This window comes from Triturus cristatus, chromosome 3_1 (assembly GCF_964204655.1).
Source record: "Triturus cristatus chromosome 3_1, aTriCri1.1, whole genome shotgun sequence".
In the NCBI taxonomy this organism is placed as follows: domain Eukaryota; kingdom Metazoa; phylum Chordata; class Amphibia; order Caudata; family Salamandridae; genus Triturus; species Triturus cristatus.
The window spans coordinates 570,460,895-570,479,702 of NC_140583.1; the positions used below are offsets into that span (position 1 = coordinate 570,460,895).

Consider the following 18,808-nt stretch of genomic DNA (forward strand, 5'->3'; position numbering starts at 1 on the left):
CTCCGTTGCTGTCTCGTTCTCGCCGGTCGCTCGGGTCTCTCCCTGATCTCCGTCTCTCTTACTCCCGTCTTCTGAGGCTGCCTTTTCTCCATCCAGTGGCTCTGCGTCTGACGACATAGACGCTAGCTCTCTCACGCCTGGTTCGCCGACCTCTTTCTCTGGTGAGCAAACGTCGGCCCAATCTTGGAGTTCGTGGCTAGCGGGAGCTCCGTATTACACTGCCTTGACAGGTTCTCTCTGAACTGGGACACAAGAAACCCAAGACTGGTTTTGCACTGATTGGGGCTCTTCAGCCAGGTGTAGCTTGGTTACAGTGAAACAGTGAGCATGAGATCCACATCTAGGCATACCATTGGCCACTTAGTGCATTACATTGAACACAGAAAAGAGGATGGGAGGAATGCTTTCTATAAGTTTAACCACTGACAATCACTTAGGGTGGTATTCCAACCCATTGTTCTAAAGAGCTCACCCTGCCATCTCAGTTTGGTACCAGCCATATGCAAATCAGTCTTGAACTTACTCCAATGGCAACAGTCCAACCAGAACTGCCAGGCCAGGTCCTCCGTGAACAAGAACACCAGCAGCGCAAGACCAGTTTCACCCTGATTGGACCAAAACAGAGAAAACAAAGTCACTGGACTCCACCACTCTGACTTGTTACTTCTCCTAGACATTAAATTCCGCAAGGCATACTGGGTTTGTCTAGAAGCCAGAAAGAACCATCTTTAATAACTGACATTAACAGTTCTGCAAATAAACTGGAACAGTGACTAGATATACCTTAGCTGTTGTTTGGGAATACGTAATTTGGTCTTATTGGAATACACAAATAGGTAGCACCCACTTGGAAAGGGACCTTTCCAGGGAGAAGAGCAAGACAGAACCTATGATGTAGATCTACCATTTATAAACTGAGGTTCGACGTCTGCAGATAACGCCCAGAGATCTTCTAACATATAATCATTCTGCTTCTAGGGAGGTTAGGCTATACTGTCTTTTCATAATGACAGCTCCTTTCATGAGTTATGTACTAATTGCTATGCTGACCATAGTTGTGATATGCATTTTCTTGCTGATTGTGGCATGTATATTGCATGCATATTAGAGTAGGTTAGTTAAAATAAATATTTTTTATTTATTCATGTCTCCAGTGGCATAACGAAACTGGAGGAGGCCCCCCTGCAAGTTACGTGATGGGGCCCCCTCCGAGCCGAATCAGGACCTCCCGGGCTGGAGCATTGTGCTGATGGGGCCCCCTGGAGCTTGCCCCCCCCCCACACTGCGCGGGCTGCAGGGGCCTGTGTTACGCCCCTGCGTGTCTCTGTCAGATCTTTTTGTGGACAAGGACAAAAGTGCGAGCGAAAGGGTGTGTCTTGCAATCCTGATCCCTGAAAGAGTCTGGAGTGTTGTGTTCTGGGGTGTCTAATCACTTGTTTCTCTGTGAGTAGGAGAGCAAGAGAGACACTATAGCTAGTCGGTCCTGGGCTCATGGGTACTAAGGTGGTAAGATGACTCAGTCCCTATGCACTAAGGTCCCATAATCCTACTCATAGTTCTGTGTGTGCGCAGAATCCCTGCAAAACATAGTCCTCATTTTTTTCTTCCTTCGGCATTCCTAGCACTGGTAGCCTTGCAGCAACATGTTGCTGTTTGCACCTAAGCATTCAAACTGACGCTTGTAATTTACCTAGACTAGCGTCCAATGCACATGATTACTTTAAAGGGAAGTACCTGTCAGTTTTTCATTTAATGTGTCATTCATTAAATAGTATGCTTCCCCAGTAGAATGCCATTTCCTGTTCAAGTCATTTGTCTTGACCTCGTGGGGTCAATATAACGGTACTTAAAGAGGCCGCGAAGCTGTGTGAACCCTTTCCTTCGGTTGTTTAGAGGGTCTGTGAATCAAGAACATCAGCTGGTATTTTAACAATGTCTTCTGCTTTTGGCACTCATTTATGACGTGCACCTTCCAGCATAAACTGAAACATTCAACGAAATCGGAGGCCAAATAATATTGTTTCACACTTGAGGGCTTCTGTTGTCTTTAATCGACTGAGCAGTGTTTGCTAGCAGGTCCCAGCAGGTCAACTGTTTATCAGGCAGAGATCATAAATTGCCCTTGTTTTCCAGGCGCTGAAATACTTAGCCTGGTATTGTTCTTCAAGTGTCTTTTTATTCTGGACTGCAAGCTAAATAGATCATTTGAAGTCCTAATGTGTCCATAGTTTGTGGAAGAACTTTCGTTTTACAGGTTTGCATTATTAAGACTATGTAATGCCAGTAAATTCAATTGAAAATTAACATCCTAAGGAGTGAAGGTAGCACATACAATTGTCTGTAGCCAACGAAATGTACTGGACCTATTTCTACACTGCCACCTAGGTAGATCAGAATGCATGCCCTGGTGTAGAGTTTGACAACTGCAGTGCTAGAGGTTACCATTCCAGTGGCAGTATACTCAGATTTTCACCCTTATGGAAGCAATCATTTATAACAATTTATTTTGAGTTGTGCCACTATTATTAAAGAGCTAAGTGAAAACTCAGCATGTGGTATGCACCATTTAAACTGTTCACATTCGCTTTTTTGTTGAGAAGAAAGCGTAGTACTGCTCTTCAAATGTTCCCATTTGAACTCTCGAACAGCATGTTTGCCTTTGAAGAATCGTCTCCAGATTAAGGTCAGGGGCATAGTGGACAGGTTAAGGCTCTCAGCAGGTTTTGTCTTAACCGGATTGAGCTGATTCAACACTCCAGGAATTTAAAAATGACATTGGGAAGAGGACATGAGCTCCCTAGCCACTCGTAATCTCTGCATCAAAACACTGGAGCTTTTGACACTGAATATTGTATGTTGTGGGAGCAGAGAAAAAATTATTGTAAGTACAAGTGTGCATTTTTAAGTAATTGCACCATTTTCTGTTTTCGGGATATTCGTATTCTCTACTTATAGAATATTCTTTAGAACGTGATGCAAATTGCTTGCAAAATCAAATTCTGCATTATTCACCAGAAGAATTCAAATTTAAGATCTTGTTTTATTTTCTTTCCTTAGCACGGTCTTTCTTTGCCCCCCCCCCCCCTTCATCCAAGCTTATTTGATATCTTTGTTCATTTAAAAAGTTGCTTCCTGTTTAATCACTGCATTTTTAAATTAATTTCTCCCAGTTGGACAGTAAGGATATAAGGCTTTATTTCCTTCATCTAAAATGTGCACATACAGCTTCTGCCTTAACTACAGTTAAAAAGTACTCTTTAAAACCGCACTGCAACTGTGTCTTTCTTTATTTCTTTACTTTCCAATTGCTCTACTCATCCTTTATTGACTTTACTTGCTTAAAATGTGCACGCTGTTTGGCTGCATCTCTTATTTCAGTTGTATTGGCTTACTGTAATGAGCTGTGTCTCTGTTCTCAGTGTCAATTCCTCATTCTTATGTCCTCTAGACAGTGCTGCAACTGCTTCTCTGGTACGGTTGGTAACTCCTCTATTCTAAGTCCTCTAGACAATGCTGCAACTGCATATGTGTTTCCAGTGGTAAATCCTCATTCTCATGTCCTCTTGACAGTGCTGCAGCTGCTTCTCTGGTCCTGTCAGTAACTCCCTCAGTCTATGTCCTCTAGGCATTGCTGCAGCTGTGTCTCTACTTTTCCAGTGGTAATTCCTCATTCTTAGTCCCCTAGATAGTGCTGTAGCTGCTTCTCTGGTCCCAGTGGTAATTCCTTATTCTAAGTCCTCTAGGCAGTTCTGCACATGTGTCTCTGTTCATACATCAACTAGATTCGACACCATAACACATAGGTAAAAGACATTGTCATTTACAAGGTCAATATCTCTAACTCTCAAAAATTTGAGACCAATTGCATTGCAAATGCTTGTTTTGCTTTTCTGCCTTGACGTTACCATTCAGTATTCCAGTCCTTGGACCTTGTATGGTGTGGGAGGGTCCTGAAAACATGCTCACTGACAGAGCTGTACTTATCTGGCCTCTTGAGCCTCCACTGGTGGAGGTCCTCTATCGCCTTTATCCCCTCTCCTGCCTCTCACATGTTCTACTTGTTTCAGTCTGCGCTGTGTATCGCTTTTCCATGAAAGGACATTACAACAGGTTGCTTATATATGAATGAAAACTGAAAAGTCTTTATTCATTGATAAGCAATACATTCACATTCGCTGTGTAAGATTAAAAGAGAATGTGACTTCACAACTAACATTAAAACAGGCCTGGTTGTCTGGAATTCCATAATATAATTTAATGGGTTCGGAAAAACATAGAAAATGTGCATAATAGCAAGTTTTGCAACTTTAATTCACAGCCTCCCTTTCAAGGCTTAAATACTTTTCATCACTTAAGGATGCACATAATGATTTTGTTAGCTTAATTAAGGTATACGTTGATTAATGGGCTCCTTTGAATTTTATTAAAACTGATTTAATATATTAATTTTGGCTTTCTAGGTCTCCAATTCTCTGTCAATAACTGTATGCTTCTAGAATTGTCCAGCACCGGGAATCAACAGACAAGTGAAACGTTTGGTAAGGGAAAGCATGCAGGTTTAAGTGATAAGGTCCCCTTTGTCTTGCAGGGCTCCTGGAGGCAGCGGCACAGGAAGATCATCTGCGAAAACCATCCCCAGCAAATCTAATAGGTCTGTTGATGAGATTTTTCTGCTCGCTTACTGAATGCTGTGTTCCCAATATCACTGCCTCATGTTCCTTTTTATATTCACCTGTCATTCGCTGATGGTAATCAGCATTTAATTTGCTTTCTGAAAAGTCTTTTTCAAATGTGCAGAAGTTCACATTTAAGAGTAGAGCAAGCAAAGATTTCAATTTAGTGGGTGTAGTGGCAGCTTATGATCTTTGAAAGACGTAATACCTCTCTGGAATTCACCACATTTATTCAGGGTTGGATTGGGGTTAAAAATCGGCCCGGGCATGCTAAAAAAAATTGTCTCACATTTGCATATTGCCTTTCCACAAAACACTGAGTCATGTTTCCTTAACTTTACTCAGATAAAAAAAAAATGGGCTAGACTAGTTCACACTGGTGAAACACACATTGAAAACAAGTGAGGCCACTTCTGCTCTGGCCCGACCCCTGCTCAATCTTCATACACTAATGGGCCGGCCTAGCGAGAGAAAGGGAGAGACACCTCCGCCCGTGATAAAAGGGTGGTAATTGACGCCCATCTGCCTCCAGAAAGAAAACTCAGGCACCCATTAGGCTGCTGGCGGCATCCGAGAAACACAGACACCGCCCAAATTGGCCCCCCTGGCTGACCAAAAAAGCAGCCCACAGCTGGAACTCGGATACCGGCCCCTCTGCCATTGCCTGAGTGCCCGCCTTACCACTCCGACCCTGCATTTGTTTCAAAATTTGCCACACTCATACTCACTCGCTCTCCCATTAACTCTTCCGCCTCAATCACTCTAACTCACATTCTCTCACTTACTCATTGTCACTCATATTCACTCCCACTCACTGTTACTCACTCACAAATTTACTCATATTCACTGGTTCTCATTCCCAATCACAAACATACTTAAACACAATGACCCATTCACACTCTCTGACTCTGGGCCCTGGTGCAACTGTCCCTGCTGCACCTTTATTAACTATACCCCTGACTCACAACCTTCAATCACTCACTCCAAATACACTCAGATTCCTTCACTCACTCCTTCATACTCAATTTCACATATTCATACACACTCAAACTTAGATTCCAACTCACTTAAACTCTCATGGACACTCACAAACACACTCACACTCAATCCCATTCACTTTCAATCACTCACAAACACATAAATATAACAGATTTTTTTTTATGTGCCTGGCTTTCTTTGCAGCAGAGCAAGAATCTGGTGGTGGACACTGGAACCAGCAAGTCGTGATTCCCTACGTGAAGCCAGCCAGAGCTTTAAGGGCAGGTTTGAAAAGGGAAATATCCACCTCAATCCCTCTCCCAGCCTCTTGGTAGGACTGGAAGACAGCCCTATAAGAAGCAAGGACAGAGCTGGGGATCCTGCCCTAGCTACTCTGTTTGGCTTCTCATTGGCCTCACGGATGCACTGATGTGCGCCCTGAAAGCCACATTTTAGCACATATACTGCGCTGGCTGGGCATGTGTGAGGGGACAATAGTTTAAATAAACCCCTCAAATATGTGCAATCCAGACATCCACCTACAGAGTCTTGTGTTTTAACAACACTGTAGCTGGATCGTGCCCCAGGCCTCTCAGCCCCGACTACTGACCCCCCTTTCATCAAGAGCCTGGAGAAGAGGTAGACGGTTGACTTGTGCACTGGCAGTTTTCATGAAAACAAGATAGTTATGTTTTCATAAACACGGCTAAATTAAATAATTGTGCAGTGTCAAAATGGAGAGGTAAGGTGCAAAGTGTGGGACCTTACAGGAGGCAGGGGGGCTTTGCCCTGGAGACCCTGGCAAGGAGCCGCCTCTGGGTTTGTGTCTGTTTGTCATACATGGGGACCCAGTTTCTCAGGTTCAAGAATAGCTCCCTAAACTACTCCATGAAGTGCATTCAAGGCAACAAAGCATGCACAGAAGGAACACTGAGACACTTAGAAGTTGGGGTGGACCCTCTTGGTTGAACAGAAATCTTAAAAGGAATACAAGCTTTTCTTCAGAGCAGCAGTTAGAAGGCAGGAGTGTGCACAATAGTGCCTATGATTTATGGGGTTGCATCAACTAACCAGACTATAGGGTCATGGTCAGTCTGCTTAGGCCTGGTGAAGCGGCGTTATTTACTCAACAAATATGACAACACCAACTTTGTATATGGTTGATTTGATTACGCCTGAAGAAAAACCTTTTCCTAACTGCTAATAACCGTACCCTAGTTCAAAGAATCTGCACAATACTTTCCATAAATATGTACATGGAAATAGATTAGATCCCGGAATATTTCATGACAATATTTTGTGTGTTAGGATTTGTAGGGGTTTCAAAAAGATCGATCTCTCATTCAAATTTCCATGATAGTTGTTGCTTCCTTGTACAGTAAAGAAATTTGAACAGATTCACAACAAACTTAAACCAGACAACACTTTTTCCAGATTGTGTTTGAAGCAATTCCATTCAATGGTTCCTGACAGAATTAAAAAAGCAAAACGATTGCATATCAACGTGGTTTGCTTCAAAATCAATTTAGAAATTAGGGGCCAGATGTATGACCTTTTTTTACGGTCGCAAATGGGAAATCTGCCCGTTTGCGACCGCAAAAAAGGGTTCTGGCATGTACAAACGCTATTTTGCGAGTTGGTGACTCGCAAAATAATGTTTGCGACTCTCGCTATTAGGAAGGGGCGTCGCAATTTACCACCGACCTCAAGTAGGTAGTAAGCCACTCGCAAATGGGAAGGGCTCCCCAGGGGACCCCTTCCCCTTTGTGAATAGATGCAAAAATATTTTTTAAGAGCAGGCAGTGGTCCCTGGGATCACTGCCTGCCCTTAAAATTTTTTTCATTTTTTATTTTTAAATGTATCCCATTTTTCTATAGGGAAAACGGGATGCATTAAAAAAATAAAATAACTGCTTTATTAAAAAAGCAGTCACAGACATGCTGTTCTGCTGACCCCATCAGAGCTACCATCCCTGTGAGTGCTAGCCATTCCTAATGGGGTCGCATATAGCATCTGCCTCATGAATAGTAATTAGGCAGGCAATTTGCGACCCATTAGGAATCGCTAACAGTGTCTAAGACACTGCTGTATATTTCATTTTGCGAGTCGCAAATTGTGAGTTGCAAAGCGACGCAATTTGAGAGTTGCAAAATGTAAGGGTTGTACATCTGGTCCAAAAATTCAAAACAAATTTTACAATATGATTGGCTATTAAAAGCTGTTAATATTAATTCTAGATGCAATTCTCCCTACATCGTTGCCAAAAGAGTATTCTGTGAGACCAGTTGTATAAATGAGAGCTCCTCATCATATGGCAAAACTGTGGCAATTCTCAGAGAAATGAAAATGTCTTTTTTTTCCAGGAAATAATACACATTTAGTCATTGACTCAGCACATTCAACATTTACTTTGCAAGCCTGTATGCAAATGTTTTCATTCCCTGATAGATATAGGCTCAGATTCTGAAAACTGTCACAGAACGCAGTGCAGCCCCCAAGCATGCTGTGCTGCGTGACTGGGAGAGAGCGCCATATATTTACTGAGATATGGCACTCTCCTCCTCTCTCCCTAGCGCCGGTGCTGATTTCAACTGCTTTGCTCCAGGCACACACCTTAGTGGCATAGTGTCAGGGTGGTGTCTGAGTTTAGCATAGGTTTTGTACAGGAAGGCTACCCTTTCTGTACAAAATATTATGCCTAGACATACTTCAAAACCTTTCCTACTTTGTATGTGTACTGCACAGTGCAGCACGGATGCAAAGTCAGAAAATAAAGGAGAAATGAAGCAATTTCTCCTTTTAAAGCTTGCTGTACAGCAGCATTAATTTTTTGTGCTAAACCCGGTCTACTAATGTTGGTAGATAGGGTTTAGCATCAAAAAGTATGTGCGTTGCATGGGAAAGCCCATGTACCACCCATGTAACCCCCCCTTGATGCAAAGTAATGCAAAGCAGTGTTTCACATTGCTTTATGTTACTTTTCTATACAAACTACCTCTAATACCAATAAGCATTGGTTTGTTAATCTCCAAATACATTTAGCGTTGGGTTAGCATTACCAAAGTAACGCTAACCCAACGTTAAACCTCTGTAGGTCTGGGCCATTGAGTGTCAGTATGAGCATCCATCTCCCATGTGCAATTAACCCTAAAGCTGACATTGGCCCACACCTTAACCCCAGCTCTGCACTGTTAGTCAAACTTTCCTTTTTTTAATTCTGGAAAGGAATGTGCAGATTGGCATAAAGAGATGGTAGTTGTAGTAGGACCCAGTTGTATTTTCCATATAGGTTCACGTTGGGCATTCTTGGGAAGAAAGACTTAAAAAATGCTGTCTGAAGTCCGTATCCAATGTGTACTGCAGACATGGGGAGAGGATGTGGTCTCATAGCTAGACTGCCGACTTTGAAGCTGGGAAACCAAGGTTTGAGACTCGGGGTCGACTCCACAAACTGTGATTCTGGGCAAATCACTTAATCTCCCTGTGCCTACCAAAAAATGAATGTGTCCTTGTGTAACGTAACTGGTGCTCATGTAAAGCGCTGAAATACCTTTGCGTCGATCGAGTTCGCGCAATATAAATCTGCAAAAAAAAAGCATTGCAGAAGGTTAAGCCAGGTTAGGCCCTATTTCGAGAGGGAACTGTGCCCGGAGCCCTTTGGTCATAGCATCAAGCTGCGTTGAGTGGGGAGTGAGGTTAGGAAATGGCTAAGGGCCCCACTTGAAGCCTAGGGGCCTCCGACCATTGCAATGAAATGGCATACTGCGTGAATGTGTATTACTATTGGCCATATTACAAGTCACAGGCATAGCCACAGGCCATGGGTGCTGAGGATTGAGGTGCTGGTTACAGGGCATGATCAACAGCCACTTTCTGTACCCTGTGCACACTGGGGCTGCAGTAGTCGATACACAAGATGAACAAAAGTCTCAACATGTGTTCAGTGTTCATGGTCTCACGCTGTGGCTCCTGGTTACAGGAGCCAGTATACTTTTTGTTAAGCTGGTTTGGAGTTATTAGACAAATAATGAGCACCTAGTGTGCATGCACTATGCTGCACATGTCCATAAATATTCAAGACTACCACGTAGCCCTTCACGAACAATAAAACGCATTGATATGCACTGATTCAGTGGGTACACGTTTGTTTACTGTTGAAATCAGTATTTGCAAGCATCACTGGTCACTGGTCATGAACAGTAAGAAATAAAACCACCCACAAACTTAAGGGTGGGTGAAAACAAATGCTACAAGTTGGTGCTGTCTTAATTATGATTTAGTTAAAAATATTTATGTATCAAAGCACTTCCCCATAGATTCAGAATCGGTAAAACCCTTTGATATGCCAGCCAGGTATCACATATGCAGTGTTCCATAAATACTTGTAGACGCAGGCTAGATGCTGTACACATAATTTGAGTTCGGCCTGGGTAAAGCACATGCCTCTGTATTTCTACAATGATGTTAGCTGGCATTACATGGAATAGCATGTTTTCAAAAATACATTATTTGCACCATTAGATATGTGTCACGATATTCCTTAATGACGCAGGAAACCAAGCTCGATCCATCTCTATGGAGCTACTAGCGATGTACGGTACACCTACTTAGAGCTGATAATGGATGGGTCCCACACCACTCATTACGACAATTTAGTGCTACATTGAATATGATGTACATCAAGGTATTAAGCACTAGATTACACATGTATCACAGTACATCTCACATGTAATCTTTGCTCTTTACCTATATGGAACCACAAGTGACGATCTATATGCATGCATGAAGCATGACATGGGCAAAAACAATCCTTCCTAATCTACTGGTACCTGTAATATGTAGATCACAGTCACATATGTAAAGATATTATATCACTAAGGAGGTGCTGTATATCTACATGGTGCCCACCACAATCTGCAAGCCAGCACCACATGGACTGTGATATTGGCAAACATACGTTATCAATCACTATGCAACACATGTGGTATTATACCCTTTTAGTGATTCGAAAACCAAAGCGCTTTACCACCATAAGCACAGCGGCATGTCCAAAGCGTATTCCCTTCTGACGCCTAAAGTGTGTGCTAAATGGATTAGGATATTTGATGCAATGACTGAAAGTTGTACCAGATATTTGATATAGGTAACAAATTATATTTGGTTAAAAACCAAACATAAGCAGATGTTCACAAACATATAACAAAATACATTCTCAAAGTCAGTAGGCCAAAGGGCCACACTTTGCTGTGCCCAACTAAAAAACCTTCCACATATGTGTATGACCCACAAGTCATAATGTTTCACTAAAACGTAACCATGTCGCTGGGAATATAGCACACCCAATAGGCTGCCTTGATTAACAAATCATCTACCAAATATGCATGCAGTCAACTATGTTTGTTGTGCTTGAAGGAAGTGGCCCTTAGGGGCCACCCGGGTTATCTACAAGCACCTAATCGCCTTCCTAACAAATGAAGAGTCGGGCAAACATTAGAGAATACAGACCAATAGTTTATTAGTAATACTCTGCAGAGGAGTCTAATCTGACCTGCACCCTAAGATGTCTGCTGAGGGACTGGACCCCCAACCGACTGCAACACATAATCATTCCTCCAAGGACCGTCAGACATGCCCACAGTGGAAAGTTACCGGTTTCAGGCCGAACATGAACAAAGAAGGCACAGAAGGATGGGCTACCACCTGCTAGATGGGTACATGTTATCTTGGGCTCAAGGTTGCCGCTCTGGAGTTCGGCGTCTTCTAACATCGAAGCAGAGTTATACACAAGGATAGGTATGTGAGGGCAGAATGGCCTATTCATTAGTAAGACAGGATCAAACCTTGAGCAACAAAGGAAAATAATTACTGAACACGAGCTTCTGCTGAGGCAAGCAATATGACACATGAGGCCTAGTTCAGACACAGCTAGAGAGTGATTACGAAATACAAAATGGAGTCACATTCGCTAACTGAAGCTTGCACATTTCATGGATAACTCAGCGGGTTACATGCAATGAATACGAATGGTTTATATTTAGCCACACACTGCTAACCTAATATAACGGGTGCATAACGATAATGGGTTTTGCAAACATAACATGCTGCAAGAGGGAAATATCAATAGGTATTCATGAACATACGTATCCCAATGTGATGTTCGCAAAGATCAAAACTGTCAAAGTGGCCTAAATTTCCTTCTTACTAAAGCAACATGTTCCATTAGCAACTACACGTCTCTTTTTAATATTATATCAGCCTCAAGTTTATCAATGCCAAGTAAATGTACTAAAAATCTAAAATTAGGCTGTAGTTAACATTCATTGTATGTCAATAATGGGTACAATGCAAATCCTGAAGAGTCAGGGGATTACAATGGTAAGGTACTACTTTAACATTAAATCCTACCCTCACCATAATCACATGAAACTGCCTAACATTATTTCACACATAGTTGCCCAGCATAAACAGCCGTAAGACTCAAAGTACAAACAGTATGCCCAATGAGCTGATTGTCCAGTCAAATACTGGTGGCATTTAATACAGTACACTATCCATGATCTCTTATGAATGTCCCACTGGAAAAGAGATGCGATCTAGTGGCGAAATTGTTGGTTTGGGAAGCATGCAACCTCACTTATAATTCTACCTTCTTCCCACTTCACCAGGTTGTGTGATCTTGGACATATCACATCACATCGCCATTGCCTTATCGGTTAAATGTGCTAATGCTCAATATTAATTGCTACATAAAAATGTGCTACTGCTCAATATTAATTGCTACATAAAATATTGAACAATTCTCCCATAAGCACATATGATTCACTGCTGCGGAGAAATAATGCTTCTCGATACTGTGGCAGATTTTAAAGTATTAGTATATTGCATACGTTTCCCTTCGGAACTGCATCTAAAAGATATAGCTTTTTGGCAAGGTCATGATTTTTTTCAGTAAACTGAATCGTTTGATTCCATTAAAAAAAAAGAAAAGAAAAATGTTGCCCCTTTCTCCACCCCTCACCTCATCTCTCCTTGTCATCCAAACTCTCCTGGAGACGGTTGCATTCATCTGTCATTAAAAGATTTTCCTGGTCTCCTAGCAGCTCCCCGCGCGTTTCAGAATCTTTGTTGTTATTCACAGTCCCCTGACCCCCTGAGTGTGTATAGTCTTTGTAAACAGCAGGTTTAAAGGCAGTTTTGTGCAAGAATAGTAGGGCATGCCCTGGTGCCAGCAGCATAGATCAAAATGAAATTTCATATAATATAATGGCAGTCACATTAATTATAGGTCCCTAAGGCTTGAATGGGAAACAATCAGTCAGTCAGTCAAAATTAACTTTATTCGGCTGATTATAGCCATCAAAGTACAAATAACAAAACAGGATAGATCAAATCTACAATCATAAAATACATAGATGTAAAATCAGTTAAGATCCCCCGTCTTGTAAAAATGTTACAGACATAGAGAATAAAAAACCATATGACTATTATTAATCTTCGTAGAGTCCTGCTCCACTCAAAATTCATTATCTACAATAGAATAAAATACACTCCATCGAGTAATACGACACTTCATACAAGAATGAGCACACCTCGAGGATCCATAACAGGGAAAGTAACAACAAAAATGAGAATACAGCCCATCCAACACATGATTTGGCCTGGGAGTAAAAAATAAATAAGATAAAATTAGCCCAACTTACACTTGTCAAACGTTACATAGAAAAACATAAGAATACGTTTTTAGATAACATAATTCAAAGCCACGTCCACAGGGGAGTTCATAAGTGACCTATTCCTATGCCTGATTGCTCCTGTTAGAAAACTTGCTACCCCAAAACAGACCATAGGTGACGTTAGCATTTGTAAATATACCAGCGCCGGCCTAACTTGTTCAAAACTACAACCTCTAAGCAAAGGAATGATTCATTTTCTGCGCAGTAAATTGTAATATGCACAGAAGAATATTATGTGAAGAGTGTTCTGGTCCGAGAAATTATTGCAAGGACAAGGATTTAATGTTCCTTCTTTGAAATACCCTTTAGGAAAAGCAAGGAGCCAGGGAACCATATTCAGCCTAAATCTTGTCAAAACAAAGAGATGGTACAGTTTGTTTATATAAGATAAATATGGTTGCATCTGTCGACCCATGCTCAGTGTAGCAAATCTTCTCACCATGGGTTTTTTCAATTCGTTCTCCTCCCTCAGTACTCTTCGTCTATCTAAGAACTGCTGCTTGTGGTCTCTAATGGTCGGTTTACCCAATGCTGTGGGGCTCAAGAATCAATCGGGGCAGCCAAGGGTTATCATCTGGTCCTTAATATATCTAATCTACGGAATGTCTAACACCTTTTCTAGGGTGAGACAATCTTGGATGATCAATTGGTTAAGATTTGGAGTAGGTTGTGCCCAAATTCTCAGCCAACGCAATAAAGGGGCAACCGCGATCTGGTCAGAAAGAAAACCTGCACCTAATTCCTCGTGTATGTTAAAAATTAGCGTGGAAGCAGGAACCGAGAGCAATCTACGCAAAAAAGTGTTTTCGGCCCCCTGGATTTCTCTGACATCTGTGTAACCCCAGATGTCGCTCCCATAAGTCGCCATGGGGTGACACTTAGCTTTATAGATCTTCATAAGTGTGGGGAGTGGTTTTGATCCTATTTTTTTTTTGCAAAGTATCAAGTGGCCCCGATGCTCTAGCTAATAAATTCTTTCTGTGTGCACGCTGCGTGCGAGCGCTGGTCATCAAAGAGTACCCCTAAATATGGAAAAGCGGGGACTTTTATTAACTCTAGTCCCTTGTAATAGAATTTAACCTTCGTTGCCCTCTTTGAACCTATGGACATAGCATGTGACTTCTTAAAATTAGTGATTATGTCCAATGACTCCATAAAATCTATAAAACATTTTAAAAGCGTTTGCAGCCCCCTTGCAGTTCTGGCCACCAACACCACATCGTCAGCGTACAAAAATGCGGGAATCATTTTAGTACCAGCTCTAGGGATATCTTTACAGCAAGAAATCAGAGATTCCCTAACTTATTAATGTAGAGGGTGAACAGAAAGGGGGCCAAAATGCACCCCTGCCGAACCCCTCTTTTTACTGCCCATGAATGAGTCAGGCTATCATCTTCATTAAAGCGCACTGCCGCTGTTGTATGTTCATGCATGGCTGCCAGAAATGAAATCAAGTCAGCATCTAGCCCTATATCTTGAAGGATCACCCAGAGTTTTGATCTGTTAACAAGGTCAAAAGCCGAGGTTAGATCCATAAAGGCCAGATGGAGGTCTCCGCGTTTTGCGACTGTACAGTTCCCTATCACCAAATGGAGATTAAGGCATTGGTCCAGTGTACCTTTCCCTTGCCTAAAACCATATTGGAGATCGGAAACTATACTTGCTTGATCAAGCCACTGTGTTAGACGTGCTGGGAAGAGCGAAATAGGCCTATAACAAGCCGGGTCGTTCCTTGCTCTCTTCTAAAAGATCGGTATGATAACCGCCTTGGCCCAAGACAGGGGAAAACTAGACAGGCAAGCTGCATTAAAAACATGGGTTAAAATCTTGGCCCATAGCTTAGAATCTGCCTTATAAAGGTCAGCCGGTACTCCGTCGGGACCTGGAGCTTTTCCCCCCTAAAGTCGCCTTATTGACTTCATCAATAGTAAAAACATGAGGGTGGCATATACAATCACTAACTGATGTCCCTGCGGGAGTTCCGGGGGTCACGTCGCTGTACACTTTCCCAAAGTGTTGCACCCACCTGTCAGCAGGAACTAAACAATTTTTACTGGAGTTTGGTGAATTGTCAAACAATGGACTGTTTACAATAGACTAGAATCTAGAACTGTTGGCCAGCACACTGGCCTGGCTCAGCTCCTCCCACGCCATCTCCCTTAATTGCCTTTTCCGCCTTTCCACTGCAAGTTTGTATAACCTTCTTGCATTCTTAACCCGTAAGACTACCCTAGGTTTTTGCTTGAGTTCTTGCATGAGTTCCTTATGGGTATTCATACAGGTTTCATCAAACCATTTTTTAAATGTTGGGGGCCTTGGTCTACAGGATAGAGTTAAGTTCAAAGCGACCTGCTTTGGGATTCGGTCAAAGGCATCAAGGACAGATAGTGGTTGGGAGTCCTGGACTGAGCAAATCCCAAACTCCTGCGTGCTGTTGGTGATTAAACTGTCAATAAAACTGTCAGGGGTGATCCTTTCCCACCTTATTCTAAGTGCTTGATCTATGGGCACAATATTAGTGTTAGTAAGTTGGGTCATGGTCCTTCCTTTATTTACAGCATATATATTAAGGTCCAGTGTCTGTGGATTGTGCTCACTCAAACAATTTTTTGTTCGCTTAATTTGCCTAGTGTCAACATCAATGAAGAGGAGACCAAAATATAATCAATTATACTGTGACGGGCATGACCAACATATGTAGGTACGGGGACAATCCTGTCCGACTGCGTAGGGCAAATCAAGTTATCGTTTGATAAAAAGCTTTCTAAAAAAGTGCCGGAAGAGGTATGTTCGAAATGGGTTAGCCCCTGAGGGCCATAATCCTCCTCCAGCCTTGCTAAGCAGTTGGTAGAGCAAACATGAATAATTCCCAGGACTAATATGTCATAATGTGTTTCAGTGCTGTCACCATAATTGCCCAAAAAGCAGTGAGAGCTCTAAGGTGCTCTAGCTCATCAATTTCAGTGAAAGAATTATAAAAATTAACCATTAGAAGAGTTGGCAAGTTCTTCCCTGTCAGTTCTACTACTAAGATATGGGGAGAACATGATGCAATCAACTTTGCTTTATAAGACAACTTGAGGTTAATCATCAATAGTAGCCCCCCCCTTGCTCTACCCATACTGGATGGTGGAGCAAGTCTACAAAAAGATATAAACCCATCCAAATAGTAGGTTTCATTAGCCTCCCACGTTTCCTGAAGGGCTATGATATGATGTGTGGCAAGGAAAGGTTTCAACTGGCGTCACCCTTTTTTGCCCTTAAGCCAGCAATATTCCATGTTAAAACTTTCATTATGCCTCCATCAATTATTGTTAAGGTAGAACTGGGTTTTACTATGCCAGCTGATGAAGTCTGGTGGTTTAAGGGACAGGACGGAATAAGATTCGATAAACTAACTATGGGAACATGTATTACATCGTCCAATATTTCCACCAAATTGTCTAAGACAGCAGGTACTGCTTTACTAACAGGTAGTCAGTCTTGAGCATCTAAACCAGAAAGTGCCTGAAACCTGTTAGATAAAGAAATGGAGGGGACAGTCAACGTCAAAGTTCTCACAGAAGGCTTGTAAAAGTATCCCAGTGGCAAAGCCCAGATGGAGGTAGCGAACATAGGGCACGGTTCCTGCGCCCTTAAAATCGTATGAACAACTGCAGGATTTTGAAAATTAATGACCACACAGTCCCCCTCGAAGTTCTTTAATGATCGTCCCACCCACCCAACTCTGCGCACCATGATGATATTGTTGGTCATGGGTACCCTAAAACATTTATGTTTGGATAACCAATCTACAGTTTTATTGCGCAGTTGGGTTCAAGATTCAGTTTGGTCTGGTCTAAGCGGTGGGACACCGGCCAGAACCAAAACATAAGGACATGCGGCCGGGGGCAGATCTAGGACATCTCCAGAGCACTTAGTATTCACGGCATTCAGCACAATGGGACCATCTCTGTGGTGATTACTAGCTCTCATAGTAGACTTGGCCTGATCAATAGATAGCGGTCTCGAAGGAACCACAGGCTGGTGTGGGATCTGATCAGCTGGACAAAAGGGATTAACCATATCACCTATCCCCAGGCCTCCCGGGCCCAGATGTGCGGTATTCCCCCAGGGCCACATGTCATGCATAATGGTCGAGGCGTAACAGGACTCGCATTACCAGTGAGCTCATTTCCTGCTCTGTGGACCAATTCCCTATTGTTACCCCTCACAGGGCTGATGGCTTCTGGCATTACCGAGTCCACGCGTGCTTTAGCTGCACCTCCTGCTGCACATTGACACCCACATGCCTCCTGATTAACTGGGTCATTACTAGATGTGACAATGTTTCTTCAATCGCCCCTAGTTTGCTTAAGAAAGGCGCTAAGAGAGCAGATATTAAAGTCTCCAAGTGTTTCCAGTGGTCAGGATCATTTCCAAGATCCACCATGGTGTGGGGGTCAGTGTTTGAAAAAAGAGGCGTACCACCATTAGGTTTCGGGGCGTGATTCTCGCGAGTCCCTAAAGCTTGATGTTTATGTTTAACTTTGGCCTTGTTCCTCAGTGCCACACTTCCCCTTGTACGTCTTGCAGGCGGCTCACCATTCCCTCCCTCACCATTCCCTCCTAACCTCGATTTAGAAGAGCATGCCACACTTTCCCTTTCCCTATCAACTCTTTTGGATCTAGTAGCAGGATCTCCTTGGGCTACATAGGTCGTAATCCCCAGTGTTTCCCAACATTGGCATAGCGTCGTTTCCAGACCCCTTATGTGGGACATTTCTGTGTTTTCAGCGTGCTTATGCTTGAAATTCTCTTGCCTAAAGCATTACACTTTGAGTGACACTATAGCCAGTAGAAAGAACCATGCCGTTACATTTAATGCCATCATCACACACATCGAAACCGAGCCCCGTAGAAGTCATTGCGACAGTGTTGGCATTTGTTTCTGGGGAGTTTATAGCTGCAGCACAGAAACATGCTTATGCTTATTGATGCTAACAACAAATGTGATCACATGCACATGATTGGTTCTAAACCACCAGGCAACTGAACCTAGAGCGCCAGCATGTGACTGACTGTCATAAATATGTTACAGTGTTACGAAATAAGGGGATATTTAAAATGAAATAGCACAGTGGTGCTGCAAGCAATTTTCCTGCGCCGATCTGCGTCATTTAAAATAAGCATTTGCAATGCAATAGGTGTCGCATTTACACAAGTTTACAATGCCTTTTATTTATGTTTTAAAAACCAAAACATAAATAAAAGGCATTGTCATTTACAATGCCAATAGCTCAAACTTGGGTAAATGCGACACCTATTGCATTGCAAATGCTTGTTACTATCACCTAGGGGCTGATTGTTCTGGTACACTGAGTAACATGAACAGGTAATAGGAGGTACACGACCACAAATTGAGGCCGAAAAGTTGAATAGAA

General features: G+C 42.5%; 1 protein-coding gene across 2 annotated transcripts in view; it reads left to right on the forward strand.

Moving 5' to 3' along the window:
• Positions 1–18,808, forward strand: part of ST8SIA2 (ST8 alpha-N-acetyl-neuraminide alpha-2,8-sialyltransferase 2) — a 359,568-nt gene that overhangs the window by 119,464 nt on the left and 221,296 nt on the right. For both annotated transcript variants that reach the window (XM_085644491.1, XM_085644492.1), the window contains exon 2: positions 4,589–4,651. In XM_085644491.1, the coding sequence (XP_085500617.1) occupies positions 4,589–4,651 (63 nt within the window). The remainder of the gene's footprint in view (positions 1–4,588; positions 4,652–18,808) is intronic.